The sequence below is a fragment of the Agelaius phoeniceus genome, chromosome 3 (assembly GCF_051311805.1).
Source record: "Agelaius phoeniceus isolate bAgePho1 chromosome 3, bAgePho1.hap1, whole genome shotgun sequence".
NCBI lineage: Eukaryota > Metazoa > Chordata > Aves > Passeriformes > Icteridae > Agelaius > Agelaius phoeniceus.
The window spans coordinates 25,571,341-25,595,582 of NC_135267.1; the positions used below are offsets into that span (position 1 = coordinate 25,571,341).

The window sequence follows — 24,242 nt, forward strand, 5'->3', positions numbered from 1 at the left end:
CCCCCTGCCACGTGCAGGGACACCACCTCCTTGTCCATTTTACAAGGAAAATCGTCTGTTTCAAAAAAGCTGAGGAGGCAGAGCAAGGAAGATGCATACTACTTAAGCTGATCAGATCGCTGGCTCAATCCAGCACCTAACCCCAGAGAGCACAAGAGGGGGCAGCATTTCACTGGGAACTGCTTGGATCTGTAGTGCATCAGGAAGAAACGATCCTGGAGCCACAGCCCAGTGAGGTGCAGGCAAACCCCCCCTTCAGCACAATCTGGGGCAGAGCAGTGACCTCCCTGGCACTCGGGAACAGCCACGAGGCCAGCAGGGTCACACGGCAGCAGTGGCAGGCAAGTGAGGGTCACTCCTGCCAGAGAAAATTGCCAGAGCTATAAATCCTTTGGATGAAATCTGACTGATCCCTCAACTCCAGCCCCAAATCTACTACTGACTAATTTGTCCCTCCAGAAAAAAACAATTGTCCCCAAAAGGCAGGTACCTTCCTTCTCAGGGCTTGATAAAATAATTTCACTGAATTTTAGAATTTGTAAATCTGCAATTTGGGGGAGTTCACAGAGTTGCAAAGAATTATTGTAGTGTTGCTTATATGATGGTTAGTACAAAAAGAAAGGAAAGGAGCATATTACTGTGATTAGTGCAATACAGGGAGAAGTGAAGGGTGGAAAAGATGACACAATGTGATCAACACAGAACATCAAAAGAAGCCAGTAAGACCTGAAATAGCTAACTTTTTGTGGAAGTCATGTTTTGTAACATCCTTGAGCGAACTTCATTTAAAACATCTTCCAGAAAAACTACTTCTCCTCTCCGAGTCTTCATTCCTTGAACTAGACCAAAAGACACATGCTGGCACCTGTGTTGAGAAGCAGCAGGATCAAAATTATATTTCAATTGAGAGAAACATTTGCAGTGCTTTTTCAGAGCTGGATTCTCTACCAGGAAAGAGCAATAACAGCTGAATAAATAACACTCCAACGTGGGAAGCTCAGTGATATAATCAGTAACTCTCATTTCAGCAACCAAGCTCCATACTTATTATATAATGGGAAAATTATGATCAGAGTTATGATAGCCTGGTCATTTGTGTGCTCTCAGGAATCTCTTGCTACTAGCTTTAGTACAGAAGCCTCAATGCAATAAACTGCAATAAATTGAGGAGAGGCAGGATGTAGACAGATCAAATTACTGTGGCAACAGAGATCTCTTAATATAATTAGAAAAGGAGTCATAATAATTCTATTGTGGCCACATTAAGCTAACAGTATAATTAATCATTGCTAATAATAAAGCATTCACTGTTTCTGCTCGTAATAATCCCAAGCATTATTCTTGATTCAGAATCTAAGGTAATTTTAGCCCAACTTGAAGCACTGTGAAAGGAGGCAGGTTGGTATTCCTGAAGGCTTAAACCCTATATATAACCACAAAAGACATGCAGTCTGGCAGAGAGGAATATGATTTAGTCTGGAGATCCATTACTGACCTTTGCTCAGATTGCTAACAAGACTGGTAATTACAATGAATAACAGCAGGGATACACTTCCCTGCAATAGATACTTCAAGCCTGAAGCATGATTCACAAACTCAGATTCTGATCTCTGCTAAAATAAAATACTTTAAGAGGTAATAATTTGTGACCACATAATATCCCAGAAGCTATGCCATGAAGTCTCTTAAAAATAGTTTCCCTTTTTCACATCAGGCAGTTATGAAAAACCTGTTAAATGAGAGAGAGGGCTGTTTTTCACATCCAAAACACACAGCAATGACTCCATCCACAAATAAATCAGACCGGCAGGAGTGGACACACAGAATGAAAAGGCTGCTGATAAGGACCTGAGGCCCACACTGCACATATTTCTAAGGGCTTGTTTCTCTGTTGGACTAGTACTAGTTGGGTTCTACAGGCAAAATGTCTGCTTGTACTCTGGAGTCATTACTTGCACACCAGCATCACACCTTGTAGCTTAGTTTCATCCAAAATGCCTACATGATGTGTGCTATAGCATGGTGGTGGATGGACACCATCAGGAGACTCTCCTCAAAAGAGCACTTAACTGAAATCCCAATGTACATATTATATACATTCTTGAGGAAAAAGAAATTAACCACCAAAACCAGTATATAATTATGATTTTTAAGTACATACCTTTCTGCCCAGTCATAACCCATGAGCTTCAGTATTTGGAATAAATGTTGAAAGTGATTACTTTGGCTTTTATCTGTCTAAGGAATAGAATTGACGCATATCAGAAAACACTACAAGTCTGATAAGCAGTAGCTTTTAACACACACTACCACAATGCCAGTAAATCATTGCAAGCAAAATTAAGACTCATGAAGACAAACAAGACTTGAAAATTGTGACAGCTGGAATCTATGGCAATGGGATTTTGAATTATGTTAGAAAAAGAAATCCACCTTTTCAGAAATTATTATTCTCAGGTCATGAAGACAAAGACATTAAGTGAAAGGAAACAATGTTCTTTAATTTCTCATAATCTGAGAGCTGCCTATCAAACAAAATATCTCCATTTTCATTTCAGAACCTTGCTGCTCTTGTTATACCCCTGGGTTCTATCACCAAACTCCAAGGGTCCTTTGGCTTAGAAACAGAACTCCTCTTTGGCTGCCTGCCTCCAGAACCCAGTAGTTTCTATTGTCCCCAGCATGATTTGTAGTTTTACATCATAAGGCAGATACATAATTCAAAAAAATGTAAAAATGATCACAATTTCATGACAGTGATGCAACTTGTGCTCTCTTCCACTTTCATTTACACTCTCATACAAATTGAAGTTATTTCTGACTGTATGTTATGTTTAACAACAGCCTTCACATGTGTTTCTAGCTACAGCTGCTGCTGCTCTGAGGTGCATTTTCCTTCCTAATTGTTTTGACTGCCTCACTCAGACCCCTTTTTATCCCTCCTTATAAAACAGTGCAGAGATAACCAAATAATCACTATTTCTCATTTGTTTGCTGTTCTGGGACAAGGAGTGAAATGCTTGTGTTCCTTCTCAACTACCCCTGTACAAGCACCTGTCTCCTCTCTCCTAGCTCCTCATAACCTGCTCTGCTCCTGGGAATCACCTCTCCATGCTGACTCACAAGCAAGGCTGGTAAAGGGACAGCTGATAAATGTTCAGCAGTGGCTGGTGCTTCAAACAAGGCTTTTCCTTTTGCACGCACCTTACAGATGATGTGCATCTCTGCACAAAGCCAGACCTCTCTCATTAAGTGGCTGGCTTTAAGGTAGAAGTCTGCAGTCTGACAGCATGGATTATAATTAATTTTTCATTTCTAAAAGCATTTTCATCTCCTTCTTGAGTGCAACATTCAATGGAATCTTAAGTACCCCTTTCATACCAGGCCAAACGTTTTAAGATGTTTTGAATATTTGCCTCGTACCACTGCCTTTTTATGAAATAAGTAGGATTTTTTTAAAACCTAAACTGGTGAATGCACTGATTTACAGCATTACAAGTAGTAAACCCATTTAATGTTCTTCTGAAGAAGTCCATCTGATGAAAATAAGACGATCTTGTGAAATAAGACTCTAGAGTCTCTAAATAATTTTCTTGTAACAAGATAAGCATTCTGAAATATGTTTGTATTTAATTATTAAAGACTAAAATCATTAACATGCTCATTTAATCCCATGAAGTCCTCCTGCCCCTGGTAACACTGAGTAAAGTCCTATCTCACTACAAAGCAGTGCCACAAAACAGCAGCAAAGCTCAGCAAGGCCGCCAGTGCCCTCACCAGGCTGTCTGTCCCACAAGAGTCTCCTAAAAGTTTGTTTCACTCTTTTATGTAATGACCCACTTTCTCAGCCCTCAGAAAGTCAGAAATTATAAAAATACTAATCATGTCCTCTGAAAACCATACAACCTGAGCAAGGCTGAGAGGACAGGACAGTTTAATCTGTCATTTCCCACTTGGATGAGACATTAGCTGTGATGGACACGAGTCACATCACAGTCTGGCTGTGCTGTGTTTCTCTTTGGACTGAGAGGAGACCAGGGAAGCCCAGGCAAGGAATTAAACAGTGACTGGAGTTCAACTACAGCAGCAGTCTGCTCAAGACTCTTGTTCATATGCTTGCTCATGCCATTAGCTGAAAGTTCAGCTGACATCCTGATTTGTGCAAAGTAGACAACTAATTTTTTTCTAATTGTTCTTTCTCCCTTGGTCCCTGCTACCTCCTGGAGCACCAAACACATACCTGCTCACCCACGTGAACCAGACAGGAAGCATCCTTAACATCTAAAGCATTGCACTTTCACAGCCACACTGCCCTTGGATGCTGATGGACTCACTATTCCAGCCAGCAGGGGCAGAAGAGCTCCCACCAAAATCACACTACTTCCTCCCAGAATAACCAAAAATTCCCTGTTCTACGACAGCATGTAAGAATGGCAAGCTACAGGAAACTTCCTGAAGACTGAAGCTAAAAGGAGGAATGTGATTTAACTAGAAGTTGCACTTTAAAATGTGTATTTAATGTTCTGCTTACTGATCTCTCTCCCTGCATCTTGTTATGTGTCACATTATAATGACTTTTGAAAAAGCTCTACAGAGAGGGTACAAGGACATTACCAAACATGACCACATACAGATTTTTTTCCACATGTTACTAATTCTGGACTTGATATAAAAGAACATGGCTTTTGTAATTTTTTTTCTAAATCTGAGAAAAAGAAGATTTAAAAGCATCACATGATATTTTCTTGCTAATATGAGATCAAAAACACTTTCAGAGAAGTAAGGAGACAGTCCTGCTATTCATATCCATTACTGATACTGCTAGAATTGTGAAAAAACAAAATAATGAAACCAATAAATATAAAAAGATTCCCTGTCTACAACTGCTTCATCCAGATTGATTAAGTAGTACTTTACCTGCAATTTCTACATAATGAAACTAAGGCATTGTTCAAAGCCATAAAAATGTACATTTCAGATAAGGTATCAGGACTTCAGAGTAGACTTAGTTTCATTTTAGACCATTAATTTCTATATTAACATTTTAAAACCCTTTATAATAGTAACATCTTTTTCTGTTTACTTATTAATTACAACATCTATTAAAAAAAAAAAAAGTCAAATCAAGTAAGAGATCCTTTCAAACTAATTGCAATGAGTAGAGAATAACTCCAGAGCTAATTTCCATAAAATCATATAAAGGCTTGGGTTGGAAGGTACCTTAGATCATCTTGTTCCAACCCTCCTGCTGTGGGAAAGTATAGTAGAGGAAATGTATTGTATTTGAATATCTGTATTTGAATATCTGTATATAGGCTTTGCCCCAGGAGGTCCCGGTTGTCCTTGATGGGCTGCAGCTGTGACCAATGAAGATAACTGGGATAAAAGGGGGCGGGTTAGCCAGTCAGGGAGAGCCTTGGAGGAGCCCTGAACTGAGAGAGAACAAGATGCAAAAGAAGGAGTCTGTGCTGTGAAGAGCTGCAACCATAAGAACACACCAAGGAGGTATGGACTTTAGAAGTCTGATAACAACAGTATGGGACTCCAGAAATAGAACAACAGTTGGTGACCCTGATGTGATAGTTGGTAGAAGATAAGATAGCCAAGAGCTGCAGTGATAGTTGGTAGAAGATCAGACAGCCAAGAGCTGTGAGAGAACATAGCCTTTGAGTCAAGGAGCTGTGACAGAGTATGGCCTTTGAGCAAGGAGCTATGTGTGTTGTACGTGGCCTTTAAGTCGTGGGAAAATGTATGTATTGTATGTAAAACCTGGTTCTGTAAGTAAAAGAAAAGGGGGAAATATAGTAGAGGAAATGTATTGTATTTGAATATCTGTATATAGGCTTTACCCTGGGAGGTCCCAGTTGTCCTTGATGGGCTGCAGCTGCGATGTCCTTAATTAGGCTGCAGCTGTGACCAATGAAGATAACTGGGATAAAAGGGGGTGGGTTAGCCAGTCAGGGAGAGCCTTGGAGGAGCCCTGACCTGAGAGAGAACAAGATGCAGAAGGAGTCTGTGCTGTGAAGATCTGCAGCCATAAGAACACACCAAGGAGGTATGGACTTTAGAAATCCGATAACAACAGTATGGGACTCCAGAAACAGAACAACAACAGGAAAGGGTGTCTCCCACTGTACCACCTTGCTCAGAGCACCATCCAGCCTGGCCTTGAACACTTCCAGGGATAAGGCATCCACAGCTTCTCTAAGCAGCCTGTTCCTGTGCCTCAGCACCCTCAGAGTGACAATTTTTTTGTAATATCTAATCTAAACCTACTCTTTCAGTTTAAAGGTATTTTTCAGCCATTCTGGGGGTCATGTACTGAAACAGAACCAAGGAACACAGCCACACAGAGGCACAGCTGCTGGGCAGTAAGGGCATCCATTTTACTGCCAAAAATACTGTGTGCCAAAGTCATGTTGCAAGCCAGAGGCCCCTGGGTTACTGCAGGGAGTCAGCACCAAAGTGTGTGCTGAATCCAGAATTACTTACCACATAAATCATGGTATCCCAGCTGTGCTTATTCATTCTGTCTATAGCAGCTGCAAGATCTCTGAAAGAGATAATGAGAAACTATTTGGACTTTTGCTCAGACATACCTCACTAGTTGCCTCTTAGAAAAATAACCTGCTTTTTATGGAGGGGAGAGGACTTCCTGAAAAGAAGGATCCATGTATGCCTTACACATAAAAAAGGACGTGTACTTTGCTGATAACAAGTCTGAAATGTTTTTTTTTTAAACCACTACCTAAGAAAGTTGCTGAGGAAACTGTTCTTTGGTGCAGAGTAAGTCCAGTGTCTGTCTGCCTGCTGGGACCTGAGAGAAACAACCCTTTCCTGGAAAATGAACCCATGTTCAACCTTAGCTTAAATGGTACAAAGCTCATCTACACACAGACAAGCACACAGGACTGTCCCAGGAGAACCATCAGCCTTGTACTCCAATCTGAAAAAAGCATTTGCAATTGCACAAGACTTGTTATGGAATGCTGAGGGGAGGGACCAAAGATAAGAAAAGATCATAACAGGGATGGGTGGCTTTTAAGTCGATTGCTGGTTATATGTTTGTGTAGTTCTGTCCTGCACCTCTTCAGCACAGTCTGTCTTTCCATGAAACTCCATTTCAAACTCTCCTGGGGTGAGGGGGCTCTCTCCTCTGTGTGCACACATTTGGAGGGTCAGCAGCTGCAGCTGGGGACTACAGCTCATGTAGGCTGTGCATCTGTGGTGTCAGAGACTGAGGGGACTGGGCATGAGTGAAATGAAGCAGTAACAGCTGGAGCCTGACCAGGGGTCACAAGGTGTCTCAGCCAACAGCTGGAGTGAGGGTACACACATCCTCCTATGACTGACAGCAAGTACCAAGCTGAATAGCCAAGCAAGCAGGCAAAGTATCCCAGAAGTCTCCATATGTGCCTGCAGAGATGGGGCACCCAGAGCAGTCTGAACTGCTGGCATCAGAGGGTCCAGGCTGACTGCTGGAGAGACCACAGGGGCCTCCAGCTACTGGGGGATGCATAGTGCATGTACAATACATATGTACATTGATTAAATTATTCAATAATACACTCAGCATATACATAATACAAGTATATCTATCACAATATATATCACATACACATATGTATCTATGCACGTACATCTATTTCTTCTCAGGAACAGACAGATACTCATCCTAATCATCCAGAGGGGAACAAAGTGCCCACTGTGCTGAGTGGTTTTGGGCCTGTGGAGATCAGGTGCTTATGCTTATTCCTAGCTGATCTGTAGGCATGCAGCTGTGGCATCTTTGTCTTCATTTGGCTACAGGATTCAGCAGCTCCCTAATGCACAGGATTGACTGTAGCATCTCTCTAATACCCTTGCCTTGAAAAGCTGTACAGTTTACCCTGAGGGCTAGACACTAGATTTATTTACATTCCTGGCACAAAGAAACTGTTAAGGCTTCCATATTAAAATACCCATGAGGAATTTTAGGATACTGATGAGATGGCTGAAAAACAGCAATAAAATTGATGTTACAGCACTGGTGGTCCACTGAGTCAATGAAGGCAAGGCTGAACAAGCAATTTTTTCCTGTATCACACCATCAACCAACATTTTAAGCAAAGGTCTTTTAAAACCTTTATTATTTGGCAACTATTTATTAGATCCAGAGATTCTAGTTTCATTTTCAGTTAGTAGCTGGAGGAAGTATTATCATTTATGCAAAGAGGAGATTTACTAACATTACTTAGGGGGAGGAAAAGTATTTAAAAGATGGTATTTCATCCCATCATAGTTACATTATTAGTTTCACTTACAACCATCCTAGAAATAAAAATCTTCATAATCCATGCCATCAGTTATCAATGTGCTGATGTTCAGAAGTTCTCTGGCAGAATGACTGGCAGGGAGCACAGATGGGCTTACTTGCCTTGTTATATAAAGAGATGTCCCATCACTGCGCATGACGGTGGAAACTGTCGAGAGGTCTTTCTTCTCTGAGAGATCCACAATTCCTGTCCCTTTTCTGTAAGTCAAGGGGAAATACTGATGGCACTGCAAGCCATTACACAGGTAAATTCAGGTAAGACTGAGGTCAGAGCCAAAGCCAAGGCCTCTTGCCACAAGCCCCCTTCCCTCTAGAGTGTCTCATTCCTTTTCTTTGAATGACCATCTCCTTTAAGCCTTTTTGAAGACCGTTCCTGTACGTTTGCGGTCACCACTGCTGATGTCAGGGAGCAGCCTGCCCACATTTTGATGCATTCCATGATTACAGCTTCCATCCCAGTTCAGCCAGGCACCTCCTTCATCAAGGTAAGGATGACATCTAATTCTATTCATTAAATGGCACACAGAGCTACCAAACCAATCAACAGCCTAAAACACCATTAGGAGTTGAACACTGTCATTGTACCCAATTTGTCAAGGCCAGGCTTCTGTGCTAGTCACAGAAAAGGAAAATGTAAATTTTAGCTGTGACCGCACAATCCTGATGGTCTTCTACTAGAACAGCTACCAAAACCACGTAAAGCAAACTCTTCCCCTCAGATTATGTACAAACCTCACTCATCTTATCTTGTTTGAAGTGCAACTGAGATGTTAAATAAAGTGCACCAACAGATTGAATGAGCTCATACATTGTTTTCTGAAGGAGTCCTTTATCTTCCAACATCTTCAGAACTTCCTGGGCCTTCTCTTGGTAAAATGACTCTCCAGAATATTCATCAAAGTGCACTCCTAGACGCTGAGAAGTTACAAGAATATCAAAGAAGGGTAATATAGTTAAGATCAAGGCTAATTATGTTTCTGTAATTCAGATGATAGGTCACAGATCAGATACAGTGCAAAGATTAATGTTATTCCAGGAAATATCACTTAATTGTTAAAAGGAAAGGATGCTTGGATTTTGATTTAATCGATTTCTGCACTAGAATCAATCTCTCCCTGAGGTGAATATGATGTTCAATGTAACATTCATGAGAAATCAGGCATAAACTGGTTAGAGCAATTCATATACAATTCTGAGGCAAGTCTCTTCCTTGCTGTGCTCGAGGTGAAACCAGTGGGGTGCAGAGGAGCTACCTGGACATGAAACCAACCCTATTTTAAAAGGATGCTTAAAAGAATTTTGAAAAGTAAAAGCTGCTCACAAACATTGCTGAGCATACAGAAATTAAGTCTGAGGATACATTCAGAGGAGACAAGATGACCTTAACTATCAAACCTGGTCAGTTCATCAGTTTTTAAACTTTTTAGTTTAATTGAAATTGGAAGAGAAAGACCTAGCTGTACCAGTCATCATGTGATTAGTGATGGGTGACCTTCAAGCTGCAGCTGCATGTACAGCCCAGTACCTAATTATCTTCAGAGGCCAGCTTTCCACAAGAATTATCAAGTGTCTCACTTCGGAGATCTTAACTTAAGAGTCCTTTCTTGGCTCCCAGTAACATGCTTCAGGGAAGAAGTTAAAGCACAGCCACATTATCTGGATTATAAACTGCTTTAAAATTTTTAAGTTTTTAGTTTTAAAATTTTTAGGTCAGTGGCACAAACATGTCCCATGAAACAGTGGACACTGGCTCCACTCATGAGATCACAGTGTAAACAGACAGCTGTGTATTAGCTCAACTCCACCTGCAGGAACTCCTGCTGCTGTAATGTCTTACACCCAATTTAATAAGCACCATTATAACATTAGATCAGAAATGTGAAAGGGTAATCTTCTAATAAAATTTATTACATGGAAACTTTTAAATTTGGTGGGTTGTTGCTGACTTCAAAGATAAAGCAAAACCAAGCAGTATTTATTCAACACTAATTTGCCTGGCTCTTTAGCACCACACTTTGAGCTTCAGGACTTCTGAGAAGGGAGAATTAGTCTAAAGGCCAATTACCTGGACTGTATTAAATGAAACATATCTAGCACGTCAGCAACTGTAGTGACAGCCTGCCTGGATGAGAAATCAGCTACTGTGCTTTTTCCCAAGCAGAATGAGGCTTAGCCTGGCATACTGAGAAACAGCTTCCTCACAACATTCTAAAGTTTTAAAGTTAAGGGAAATGAACTGGTAACCTTAGAGCAATCTCTGATCCCAAGTGAGTCCACTGCTTGGCAGTCTCCTACATGAAAAGGTGCTGTGCACTGTCAATTATGTCTAAGCAATAGAGAAAGAAATCATTTTACCAACAACACAGATAAAGTATTTGGATGATTTGTACCTTATAAATCCGGACGTATTCCTCAATACTGAGGTCTCTAAACTGCTTCCAAATTGACAATGCCTGCTCATCATGTTCCTCCAGTTTTCTGAAGAAATCCTTAGCCAGCTTTTTTGTGTTTTCATCTTCTGCTGCTTTGTTAATCTGCACATACACCTAAAATACGACACTAAAAATGTTGAAGTAGTATAATCCTGTCCTCCAATAAAAACAGTTCTACAAGAACAATACACATTTAAAGATTACATTTTTAACATTTTAAAAGACTTGTTTAAGCAACACATTCCCCATTTAAAGAAAGAATGAATAGCCCAAAGCCCAATAGGAAAATGTGCAGCTTATCTTGAAAGAAGACTAATGCCCTAATTCCTTACTGCTGCCACTATTATCCTCTTCATAACCTTGAAACAACTGCAGCAGCAAAATTTGGAAGAACTAATTTATGCTTGGAAGGGAACCTATCATGGACTTTTAAACCACAGCCATGTCTCCAAAAGACCAGAAAATTGACATTTATGGCAACTGCACTGTCTAAAATTGAGATAGCAGTTGAAGCAGCAAAATCTTTCATAGACTCAGTATTTTACAAACTTATATTCATAGGAAATATTGATTTCACACCCCAGCAGAAAAAGCACCACTTTGAAACACATCTCAGTTTTTGATACAGCCAGGCATACAGCTGAACAAACACTTAAAATTTGGGAATAACTGAGAAACTAATTTGGTCTCAAACAACTACTGTTTCAGAATTTTTTGCATCTTGACTGAATATTGTTCTCTACACTTAAAGGCAATTTTTTAAGGTCATAAAGCCTACATGCAATAGCTGGTATTTTGAAGCTTTAGTGCAAAATTCAAGCATAAAAAATTAAAATTCTAAGAGTAGACTGAAATCATACATAAAAATGAAGTAATACACAGTGATGCACAACCTCAAAAATATGACTGCTTCTTGTTTTCTCCTTAAATCAGTCCTACAGCTCTAAAACTCCTCAGAGCTGAGAATCTATCAACTTAAATCCACAGGGCTCAGGAACGAGGGAACAAGCAAGTTTACCTGTGTCAATGAAGGTGGCAAGCTCAGAAGGAGCTACCCTGCCATTGAAACCATTGACAGACATGCATTCAGCTGCTGAGTACCCAAGTATCCAAACACAGTTTGTTCCTTTGCCATGAGACAGATTTGCACAGAGCAGTTCTCCTGTGGCACGCTGCCTGAACAGCAGCATCAGCCACAGCTCCCATACCCAGCTCAGCTCTGGGCTAAGAAAACACCTCAGAGTGCCACACAGGAACCCTGACTAAGCCCCATTAATATGTGAGATCTTTTAGAGGATGAGGGCTTGAACATAAGCCATCCTCTCCTCATGGTTACTGGGTCTGTGCAGGTCAGTACATAAATCCCTTATGTGTTTTCTATCTATATCACACACAAAGTACCACTTAAGAGTACCAAAAAATCAACAAAAAGTAAATGCTAACTCAGATGGTATCAGGCATGTTTGAATGGAGCAAGCCAACGAACCATAACGTGTTTAATCCTGCAAAGACAGACCTAGTTGGTCTTCTCTGAACTTACCTCAAAAAGGTGTTGCAAAGGACTAGATTTCAGTTTTTCTTTGTTGCCAAAGGATTGGAAACCAACACCCAATAAGCCTTGAATAACAATTACATATAGAGTCAGACAACAGACCAGAGTATATTGACAGGTTATTTTGGTAAGTTTAGTCTTAACACTGGAACATTTTAAAAGAATATAATGGTGTATGCTACAAAAAGAAAATCAAAAGCATAATCCTATTATTCCACTGAATAAACATCACCCCCCTACCAGAAATATAACAGCTAGAAAACAGTAAGAAATACTGTGTTAATTTCTCAATTTCTCATGAAAGGAGAATTTGTGTTTCTGGACTGGTACAGACCATCATCTTTTACAAAGCAACAAGATGTAAATAAGAAGCCATGCAGTGGAAACTGTCCAGCAACAGAATATACTCAAAAATCCTTGTTTTGCTTCCTCCCTTATTAGTTTTATCATTTTAAGGATAATAAGAACTGGGATACAACACAGAATTCCTCATACCACTCATGCAATGTTTTCAAGGGAAATTTTTGCTGCCTGCTCAGAATGTGGCTTTTTGTGAGCATCCAATTCGGTTTCAGGACTTTCCAAAAGCCATCTTAAAGGGAAATAAATCCAAATCCCCATCTTTTTGTCTAAGTGAAAAGACCCCATTGACTCCTTCAAGTAATATTAATCAATCTGTCTCTCAGATTATCAGAGACTGACTTAAAGGCCAGCTTATCCCTCTGAGCTGACAAGGACCAGGACTGATGTAGGAATAGGTATGCAGGTATCCCTTTGGAAAACTCTCTGCAACTGAACAAATAGCACTGTCTCAAGAATTTCCCTCTTAGAAACACTGAATACAAAAGAACAGAAGAAGGCATGGCAGACTTAAAGAAGAAAACCAAGTCAGGTTTTAGGAAATAAAATTAGTATTGTATTAGTAATCCTATTGAAAGGAAGTTTAGTTAAGGACAGCTTGTTCTGTGAGCAATCAGAGGTGGGTTTCCTAATGATCTCTCTTAGATATTAGTGTACCTAAACATTGCACTATTCAGTACTGACTTCACACTCCAATCTCCAGCACAACTGTCAGTCTTTATTCAACCCAAACACATCCTTCCATTTTCTGTCATTCCCACATTATCCCCAGACCTTGTTACACTCGCCAGTTAATGGTAAGATGCAGCCCACGTTGGAACTGATTCTGACTTAGGGGTGCTGACTGGTTAGCCAGCAGGTTAAACACAGAAGGTAACTTTCTCTCCCAGAGGTCAACACATTGTATTCCTGCCCTTACTGGGCTGCCAACTGTCATAATGCCAAAAGTAATTCATTCCCATGGAAATATTTTTCTTTGTCAGATATAGCTAAAGTTGCCCAATGGGATCAAAATTTATTAGGAGCAGAGTGACAGGAAGACAGATGGACAGATAGTGTGACTGCATATGCTTTGTTACCTTAAGAAACCTGCCCCAAAACTGCCTAAAGGCTGAGGGCCTCTCTGCTATGTTTCAGGAAAATATGTTTTCAATTCTTACATTTTAAAGCTTCTGACAATAGTAGCTGTAAAACCAGCTGACAGATCATTAATTACAGCACTGCTTCTGAGAAAGGACCATTACAGTAATACTGCTATGCTATAGTTCTGTGAAGCAGGACCATTATTTGTTATAATACTGCCATATATTTGAGCTGAGCCAGACCAAATAAAGAGGGGAGGAACTACCTACTTTGAAAAAAAATAGTTGGAACTACTAGGTCAAAAGCATGATTCTAGGAGTTGTGTGCTGCACAAAGGGCACACATGTAAATAACAGGTAGTGGGATTGTTATACCTTCAGGAACCTTTATATTAGATATTCAGATTTCAGAGTGCTACTTAGCATCTTCAAAGGCAGACTGAATGAGGTCAGCTGAGAAGCCTTTTATCCACACAGCATTTCACTGCTTAACTGTCATCGCCACATTCATTATATTATCATGGTGATAAAATTATGTCTAAGGGGCAAACGTGAATGAAATAGGATGCAAGGATGAAATTTACTCAATTTTTGGTGAACCCATTGTTCATTTCTTATGAAACAAATCATAAGTGAAACAAAGCTCTGCTATAAGCTACAGTTTCATGCTATCAGCTAAAGAAACATGATCAGGAAAGACAACCTGCAGGGGATATAATTTAATAAAGAGTGTTTTATGTCCTGAGAATGTTACACTGCACTCTCTAAAACCCAGGAACTTAGTCTAGAATGACAACAGGTAGAACTGAATGTATTTTAGTTATCTACACTTACAAATATGAATATACAAGTGGAATGAAAGCAGGGTATTGATTTTAAATTTTTAACCTGATTCTGTTAATAAAATTGATTCCTTGATGTCCACAAAACCAGCAGTACCATTGAAACTGGAGGGGGCAGCATAAGGGCTGGAATAACCAAAAGTGACCACTGCACTTTGTGTTTGCCATTTAAACATCCATAAATGGACAGTTTCCAGAGCCTACTGCAAAAGAAGTGAGGATTTCTGGTTTTAAGAGGTGCACCAGCTTTCAGGAATGAAGAAGTGGGCATGATTGCCTTTTTTTAAATGCCTAAAAATATACCAAAACCAGCTTTTTGGAGGAAATTAGAAAAGGAGAGGAGAATATAGATAAATTTGAAATGCAAGACTAACAACATAAGTCAACAAAGTTGTGAATACTATGGATGGGTCAGTTGCCATAATAGAGAGATAGCTATAGATCCAGCAATGGGACATAAATGATCTCTGCTGTGGCAATAAAGATCAAGCCATGCATCCTCAGGCTGCACTTGAGAGGACTTGTCAGTCCCCACTGATCTGATGATTTCAGAAGAGATGGGGGTGCCTATGTGTGAGCATGCTGGACTGAGAATCTTCCAATCCCTGTTCACTTGCACATTCTCCAGCTACACACCTCTCTTCTGCTACACTTTAAGTGGAAACTGAGTATTTTGGGGAAAGTGTAGTGATGTCTTTTAAGATATAAACTCTCTGGGCCCCAATGTACCAAAATGTGGTTGTTGTGGAAATTAATTACACTCTATGAATAATGAGAAAAGGAACAACAAAAAAAACCCAAACAAATAAACAAACAGAACCAAAAACCAACCAAAGCACCTCAAAACCAAGCAACCAAAGAAACAAAATCCAAAGCCAAACCCCAAACCAAAACATATAACCCCCAAAATACACATTTAGTCTGAGAGACAAGCTACTGAGGGACAGTTGGATAAAACTGGTCCTGTTATTTTTTCAGCATCAGTACAGGTCATACTGCTGATGGATCAGTCTAGATTGTTTTGTTCAGATTTTTTAAGGAAATTAACTATACATTACCCCCATGAAACAAGGTATCATTCCTTATGAGCACAGAGTGAATCCAATGGGCCTACAAAAACTGAAGCTGGAAACCTAGACCATACTATACAGTAAAAAAGAGCACAGCATAAAAAATATTGAAACATACCAAACTGCATGCCCCAGTCACCAAGGTAATTTATTCTTACTACTTCATGTCCCAGCGCTACTTTGAGATTTGCTATAAAATTCCCTGGTAATGAAACAAAAAATGGTATTATTATTCAGTTGCAGGTAATCTCTCATCCCTATGGAATAGTTTTCTGGTTTTGTAATCACCTGTATTCAAAATGAAGAGGAAAAGAAATCAGATGGAATACTCCACAGCATTTGCTAAAACACCCGACAACTGAAAGCAGCAGTAGCAGTAATTGTAAAAAGCAAGTTCCTTTGTGAGCAGGAAAAGAAAAGCTGTGCATCTCAACAGTGCCACAAAGTGTCTTACACAGCAGGGACAGAAACATACATAGGTGAATGGATTTACATGCACATACTGCCAAGTATAAGATCACAAATGCCACAAATAAGTGGCATTCTACATAATTCCATCACAGTCAGGCACCCTCATACCAGGTTAGGCAAGCACTCAAAATTCACAAACTGCTGTTAATTGTGATGCTAAAAAGAGAACATCAAGTCCTGAATCTCTATAGACTGCTGGAGCAGTTCTGAGCTCTGCACTTAACAGACTATGCTCCAAACTTGTCATATCATGTAAGGACACATAAGTAAGTTCCAGTACTCATACAACAAAAACCCTTCATCTCTCCCTGAGCTTAGTTATAACCTTAGAATGACAAAGAAGAAATACCCACATCCCTTCCTCTATTTTCCTAGGCTTCAAGGGTACCTTTTAATGACAATACTGTTGTAAAGAATGCAGAAAGCTCTCTCTTCTTGTATTGTTATAACACCACATTATAGCTTGCAATTACTTCCAATTCCATTCTCTGTAGTTAATTAATTGTCTTACTCTGGGACAACCATTGCTCTACAGAACTACTTCTGAAAGAGGTTTTTTTTATGTAACAAAGGATCCAGAAATGGAACATAAAAAAACCCCAAAATACATCATTTCACTCCACTATCTGCCCATGGAAGAAGCAATTACTTTACATCATTAATAACTATAAATGATTAATTAAGTATAATTAAAAACTGATAAATTATTAGATACACAGATTTTGTAGGATCTTCTCTTACAACCTACTAGTTTTTATTGTGAGATCAGGAAATAAGGGACAAATACAGTTTTCCATATACCATTAGAGCACTGCACAAGGAATTTATTAATTATTCTATTAGAAATTACAGCGACTATCTCAGTAATACTGGCATAAAGTTATTAGCATATAAAAGCAAGCTTTTTGCAGGACAGCCACCAAGACATAACGATCTGAACTGCTCTGCAGTCCAGTACAAATTGAGAATGTAAAATTCAAAGGACTCTCCTAACACCTCAATAAAAACTGCCTTGGGTGTCTTTGAAGACCAATTTGAAGCTACTTCATTTAATATTCACAGTCATAAAACTATATTATGTGCGACTTGATAAATCTGCCAGCAACACAGCACGTTCTTTTCTTCCCTGCATAATGAGCAGAAAGGTTTTAATTAGCAAGTGGCCCTGACAGGGCCACTCACACCCGAGCAGGGAGATGGCAGCAGTGCTCCCTGCCAAGTGAGGCAGGCAGACAAAGCAGCCCTCCCAGGAGGCAGGGAAATGCACACTCACCTACTATGGTGGAACGCAGGTGTCCTATGTGAAACTTTTTGGCAATATTAGGGGAGCTGTAACAGATTTTAACAAATAACATTTGTTCAGTGGACAAAACTGCCAGATCACCAAGTTAAAAGAATCCAACTCATCCTTCTAGAAGAGCTGAAATAAAAGCTCCATTTTCAGTTTTCCCATAAGATTCCCTGATTAGCATCTGTCCTAGACAGAAAGTTTTCCTAGCCAACCAGCTTTCCTTCCAGCATCAGTTAACACTGTTGTGATTAAACCACCCCACAAACAAAAACCAAAGCCCAGTCGTGCTGGTAAAAAAGAACCAAAAATATCTTCTCACTTTTTACAAGTTTTGGACCTATGGATCATTCGCCTCATGTCTTTTCCAGAGATAAACCAGGATGAGAGATTTTGTGTACAAGGATCAGCAACCAAAATTACATCTTTCCAGCAATGCCCACTCCCACAAAGAAAACAACAAAAAACCAACTCTCTACACAATGCTTTGCCCAGATAACAAAAAAGAAAGTTCAGCTATGAAAATTCAACATCCAAATTAAAGCCAAGTTCTTACCTTCTACAACTATCAAAGCCTGCACAGGGAATATTACTCAACAAAAATATTTATACATAAAAATCTGAGTCAGCCACTTCTCATTCCATGAGTAAGTGACAGTCAACAAAATTGTACTGGAAAAAAATTTTGGGGGCAGCACTAAACAAATACCTGCCTGCTTTAACAAGTCAGGGAAGAAGGTATTAAGGTGCAAAAAGAAATTCATTACTGCCTGGAAATTCAGATTTTGTTTCTTCACAAGATAAAAAGAAGCTTTCTTAAAAACTGAATGCTACTCTGTGTTAAATGAGAACATTCTTAATGGAAGGCTGTGTAAGGCATGAACTCCTTAAATACCAAAAACATGTTCTGAGAAAAAGCCTCAAATCCCTGAATATAATTTATATTCTACTTGGTGAATATATCAGAGCGTCAAATACAGCTAAATATGATATTGGTTAATATGGTTTAACACCACAGGCATCCCACTTTACAGCAATGAATATCAAGCAGAAAATATCAATCATCAGACAAGGAACTTGTCTCAAAGGACCCCTCAGATGTGCTTACCTGAACTCAACCACTGCCTTTTGTCTGGGAACTGTAGAGAAAAGTTCACTTTTTACTCCATACTCTGAGCCATCTTTCCACACCTGCTGCAGCACAGTCTAAAGCACAATTGAAAAAAAAAAAAACAAAACAAACAAAAAAACAACCACACAAAAGAGTTTCATCAACAGAAAGCATTGCCAGGAAAGCTGTTTGCCAGCCACAAAGGAGACTAATCCCACATCCTTTATTCACATTAGTAATTAGATAGCTGGTTTGCCAAGTAAACAAGGTGTCATATACAGATAAAAATGCCACTAACTTTAGAAAGCTGTAACTGATCAAATAAAAAATCTAAGAGAAACTGTTGGCAAAGTTCTGGTGAAAATTAAGACTAAATTTTGTGAAAACCTTCTACTCTTTTAGTGCCAAAGAAAGCCAACTCATCCACCCTAATGTGTCCAAACAATTCTTCTTTCTCTCTCCCACCTGAAGTCTGTAAGGCCAGTATGAATGATCTGGACTAAAACATGTCTGCTTTCAAAGTCTGGAGGCTGTGTAAAATACCTTAAAATATTCCTCAAGACGCTTTGTGTAAGTTTTGTCAGTAATGTGCTCATAGCACCAAGTCAGCCCCTACATAAACTGAAATGTGTAAGGTCACACAGGCCAGTGCACCACAGACCTAATCTATGAAGCTGTATGAACTGGACAAGCTTCCTGAAGATAACAGAAGCCTTTAACAAAGTGAAATAAAGTGGAAATCTCACTTCATTCAGTGGAAATTTTTCTCATTTTTCTCACTCAAAAAAAATCACTTCAAAGTTTTTCTGCAACAGCTATTTTTTGAAGAAACAGCATCTGAAAATTCTGTTCTTATTATGACACCTAAGAAGGCAAGCTAGACACATACACAAAATTGACCTATAGACCTATTCTCTAATAGCCATTGGCTTGGTTACAATGTATATGTATACTACAGTCAGGATATTGAGGAATACATCTTCCCTTTGGGACTTTTTCCCCTTGATTTTTTTTCCAGCAAAGTGTGTAATAAAAGATTTGCTATCAAATACTTCTATGTCAGACAAAACCAAAAGTATTTATAAGATGAAAACTTTTGAGTTGTACATTGTAAAAACTCAAAGTAGATGTAATAAGCCTGCATTTTAAAGCAAAGAGAGAGATGAAAATGAAACATTATGATTATTAGTGAACAGTAGATGCATTGTTTCCTCACAAGAGGAAACTTTCTTGAGCCTAATTTCAAATTCTAGGCCTACGTAACAAATCAGCAACAGGAATCCTCAGGGAAAACTTGTGAAGGACAATTTTACATAGAAAATATCTTTCTAAGACAATAAATAGTAGGTATTCTATAGTTTTATACTGAGAAAAGTTATTTTTACCTTAAAGCACTTGAAAGACACTACTCACCTTTGCTAATAATTCTCTGTTTATTGTAAAATTCACTGTTCCTGGACCAGCGCTGATTGCACTCACTACTGAATCACATTGTAGCTAAGAGAATAAAATAAAACAGGAACTTGGAATGGAAACAGGTAACCTGGAAAACTGTCATTCAGTCCACTGTGAATATTAATTTAATCCACTGTAAACATTAAATGTTATTTATTTGTTTGAAGCAATCATAAAGGGATCATTTCATCAATGCTGTTGGAAAAGGGACAATTGTATTATTTCCCATTCATGCTTAATAAGCTCTGAATACAACTCAGCTTGAAATGCCACACATATGTTCCACTTCAAACCCTGCCTGTGCACACTCTGTGCTTCCTTTTGATTGGGAGCAGTAGTTGAACTCTTTGTACAGACAACAGCTGAGATACATTTGACAACTTACACAGTAGCTGCCAGCACTTAACAAAAAAAAAAAAGTTAAGTGACAACATTCTGTGGCACCCCATGTGACAAAATAAAGATATTAAAGGCCAATTTATGAAAAATCTCATGTACAATTCCCATAAGGCACATGTCTTGAAAATTCTGAACCTGGCATATTTGGCCAACCAACACCTAATGTCAACAGGAATTTGGGTCTCTTCACAGGCCAAGAGCTTTGGATCTCAACCTGTCAGGTCTCAGTTTCTTACTAAACTAGCTGTCTTTCACAGTCAAGAAGTTGTCTAAAAAAGGAAGAAGAGGGATGGAAAGCATATAAAAATATGTCACAATCACCTTCTCACTTGGTCAGCATTTATGAGAGAGGCAAGCTACAATCCTACTGAAGCTCATCACCATGAAGAGGAAATTGTATCCCCATGCTAGATCTCCAGCTTAGACAGTCACCTGTCCAGGAGAAATCACAGCTAGCTTTGAAATGCTTTTATTTTCACAAGCTCTGCTAACAACAAATTCCAATGCTAACTCCCAAACTACATGAAAAAAACATTTACTGTGTTGACACTGAATTTTCCACCTTACTGTTTTACAAATGGTCCTTTCTACTTATGGGGTGGAGAGAAAACAGAAATACTCACTGGACTTCTCCACAACATTTGTTTTGATAAATGTTTTCCCCATAATCTGTCAATTGTCACATCAATAGTTTTTATCTGTCTTTAATAAGAGTGCTCATTTACCCTCTGGACAGCTTTAACCACCTCTTCTCCAAGTGCCCCATGGTCCTTTAGTAACCAGATGTCCCTGTGCCCAAGGCTTGGACTAGGATGCCACTGTGCAGTACAGAAGCACTAAAAAACCCAACACAACGTCCCCTCCACGAAGAAGTAACAGTACTTCAAAAATGAAACAGGAACCAGCCAGCCAAATGAAATCAAAAGCCCAGGGAAACAAGACCAGTCTGACTTTCTATAAGACAATTTTCAGTACTTCAAAGCACATTGCCTCATCTATTATCTCAAGGCCCTACTATTTAAGTTAACTGGAAAAACTTCCATCTCTCTTTGTCTAACCTAAATACCTGCATTTCAAATATTGTGGCCCATTTCCTCAGAAGCACTAAGAGCATTCTGTTGAACTTTGAGGCACTCCATCAACTGTTTATCATGACAAAAACTGCCTGCATTTTTTTTTGTCTCTCTGCTAGTTTTTGATACATGGTTATATTTTGCTAGTTTAAACACTGCTTACCTTCTTTGGAGATGACATGACCACTCTAAACAAGTTAAACTAAATGCATCTCATTTATTTACCACCCAACAAATAAAACATTCCTTAGAGATTATGGATTTTTATTTTCCTTTGCCTAGCTGGCATAGTCTGTTTAGTGTGGAGGCTTGTATTGATGGCCTGTTCTTTACTGTTGAAATTGCTCCTCCGTGTAAAGCTGTAGAGGTTTGTTAATGCTTCAGGATTAACAAATGTTTCAGGATTATTTACTGAGCCACAAACACTAAAAAAGGGAGGAAACCTGCATCTTCCTAAACACTGGGAATAGCAGATGTTTTTAAAATGACACACAAGGAAAAAAAACCAAAAACAACTTGTTACTGTGATGATACAGTCATTGAAACAGATTGAGATGGAGGCTGTCAAATCCTTGGAGGCTTTTAACACCTCATTGGATTTCAAAAGTCCTCAGCAACTTCATCCAAAACACCTGCACTGGGGAGGATATGGGAACAGATAACTTCCTGAGGTCCTTGCCAACCTGAATTATTTCAGTTTTCTAGACAATCTTTCAGTTGTTTCAGAACTTTTGGTTGTATATCTGTGCATTGTCAGGTCTTCTTCCACCCGAGTCAGAATATTTATCTTGCTAGAACAGGCCCAAGACATGGATAACTTCAACACCTCAGCAGTGAAGAATGGCATGAGAAATAGTTTAGCTCCTCACCAGTATCACAACTGGTTTTATTTGTCCTTTTTTCAGTATCAACACCCCAACTACTGCCATTTCCCAAACTAGCACACCTAAAATAACAAGAAAACTCAATTTCAAGCAGAAGAGGATTTGAAAGTTAGGCCTGTTTGCCCCAGAGGCCAACTTTATCCATTGGCTTTCCAGAGCTGGGTTTTGCAGTCTGGTTTTCCAAGCTACCACACATTGAATTTCTTCCTCAAGTGCTGGGCAGCAGCACAGACCATGGCACACTCTTTAGACACCCACCTAACTTCACCAGCACTGTTTACTTCAAACTGTTTGAAAACAACAATTTCACAAGAACTTTAACCAAAGCTGCTTCTCCAGTCTCTGTGAAGATGCTGTGTACACTCACAGTAAGTACAGCCATCAAACTATTCTGACCCAAACAGATGCTTGCAGAAAGAATACTTTTTTAATCTGATTATGCCCCTTACACCTCTAGTCTGTAAGTTCATTATTGCATACATATCATATGTGATGAATTCATGAGCATACCCTTTCAGCAAGCTGCTGGGCTTGAAGATGCAGGTCCTGTGCTAAACAATCTCCAGAACTGTTTTCTATTACAGAAGCAATGGAGAGCTGGAAATCAGCAACCTGTCTGAAAAAAAAAAACAACCAACATATGAAAATCAGAAAAAAACCTGCTGGGGACATTTGGCAGATCCAACCTGACTCTGCATATGACAAGTGCAATTGCCAAGCATAACCCAGCCACAAATATCTGAAGATCCAGAGTATTTAGAAAGCTGGATGAGAAGGCCAAGTATCACTTTTGCTCTAATACAATCAATAAGTAGATATGGTGAGAACACCATCAGAATAAACAAACACCATGCTCATTAATAAGTAAAATTTACTTGCTAACATTATTGCAACTCTCGAGCAGGACACTGAAAAAAAAACCCAGATAACTTCACATTGGCTCTAAGGAGTTTCACATTCAGATCATCAGTGTTGAAGAATTTGCCATCCATGCACTGCCAGTAATTTGTACAGGCTTGTAAGCAATTATATTATATTATATTTACTTTGAGCTTTCTTGAAAAAAATACAGGATTAAAGTCAATTGAACTATCTTACACTTACATTGGTATAAATGGTTTGGGGTTTTTGTCTGTATTTTTCCCCTAAAGCCTTGTTAAGCTTTTGCAATAATAGGCACGACATAAAATAATAAAACATGACCAACATTGTAAGAAAAATGTAAACAGCTACCGTTTTTTGGAGACAGGAACTGCAGATATGGACTTTATTAAATTCTCTGGTGGCAGATCCAAAACTTTTGAAAGCTAAATTGAAAAATGAAGAAAAAAATGACTTAAGGAAAAAGACAAAGATGCAAGGAAAAATACTGCTCCCTGTTTAAATACCCACGGGGGATACACCTTTTATATCTGAAATCTAATTTCAGCCCAGGTAAAAAACAGCAAAACTACAATAAAATAGAAACCTAAGAGGTGTTAAAGCAACCTTGGAAAAAAGGCAAGGCAAAACACCACAGAAAATTTATTTTTTTCCTCACGAAGGATCCCATCGAACCTCATGGGATCATCGAACCCACGGGATCCTTAATGGACTGAAGTAATCACGGAATGACAGAATGGTTTAGATTAGCAGAGACCTTAAAGATCATCTCGTTCCAACCCCTGCCATGTGCAGGGACACCTTGCACAGCCGGCCAGGCTGCTCAGAGCCCACCGCTCCGGCCTGGAGCACTTCCAGAGATGGCGACAATCCCTCACACCCTCACTCCATCCATCCCGATCCCTGAGGGAACCCCAGAGCGCGCCCCCAGCCCGCGCCCGCGGGTCGCGCCCACTGTGAGCCCCCGGGCAGGGGGGACCTGTGGTGAGGGCACAGAGGGGACACCTGGCTCAGGGGGCACTCCCGC

At 39.4% G+C, this 24,242-nt stretch overlaps 1 protein-coding gene across 5 annotated transcripts in view; it reads right to left on the reverse strand.

Moving 5' to 3' along the window:
- The window catches only part of RARS2 (arginyl-tRNA synthetase 2, mitochondrial), a 34,812-nt gene that overhangs the window by 10,271 nt on the left and 299 nt on the right, over positions 1-24,242 (reverse strand). For 3 of the 5 annotated variants that reach the window (XM_054630349.2, XM_077174910.1, XM_077174907.1), the window contains exons 2-14: positions 23,567-23,640; positions 22,844-22,949; positions 19,936-20,019; positions 18,520-18,617; positions 17,397-17,452; positions 15,771-15,854; positions 12,287-12,363; positions 10,705-10,860; positions 9,123-9,229; positions 8,417-8,512; positions 6,493-6,553; positions 2,162-2,238; positions 741-865 (exon numbers count right to left, since the gene is read on the reverse strand). In XM_054630349.2, the coding sequence (XP_054486324.2) occupies positions 741-865; positions 2,162-2,238; positions 6,493-6,553; positions 8,417-8,512; positions 9,123-9,229; positions 10,705-10,860; positions 12,287-12,363; positions 15,771-15,854; positions 17,397-17,452; positions 18,520-18,617; positions 19,936-20,019; positions 22,844-22,949; positions 23,567-23,640 (1,201 nt within the window). Of the gene's footprint in view, positions 1-740; positions 866-2,161; positions 2,239-6,492; positions 6,554-8,416; positions 8,513-9,122; positions 9,230-10,704; positions 10,861-12,286; positions 12,364-15,770; positions 15,855-17,396; positions 17,453-18,519; positions 18,618-19,935; positions 20,020-22,843; positions 22,950-23,566; positions 23,641-23,972; positions 24,129-24,242 lie in introns of those variants that run through there. The other 2 variants (XM_077174908.1, XM_077174911.1) reach the window with 2 other exon arrangements.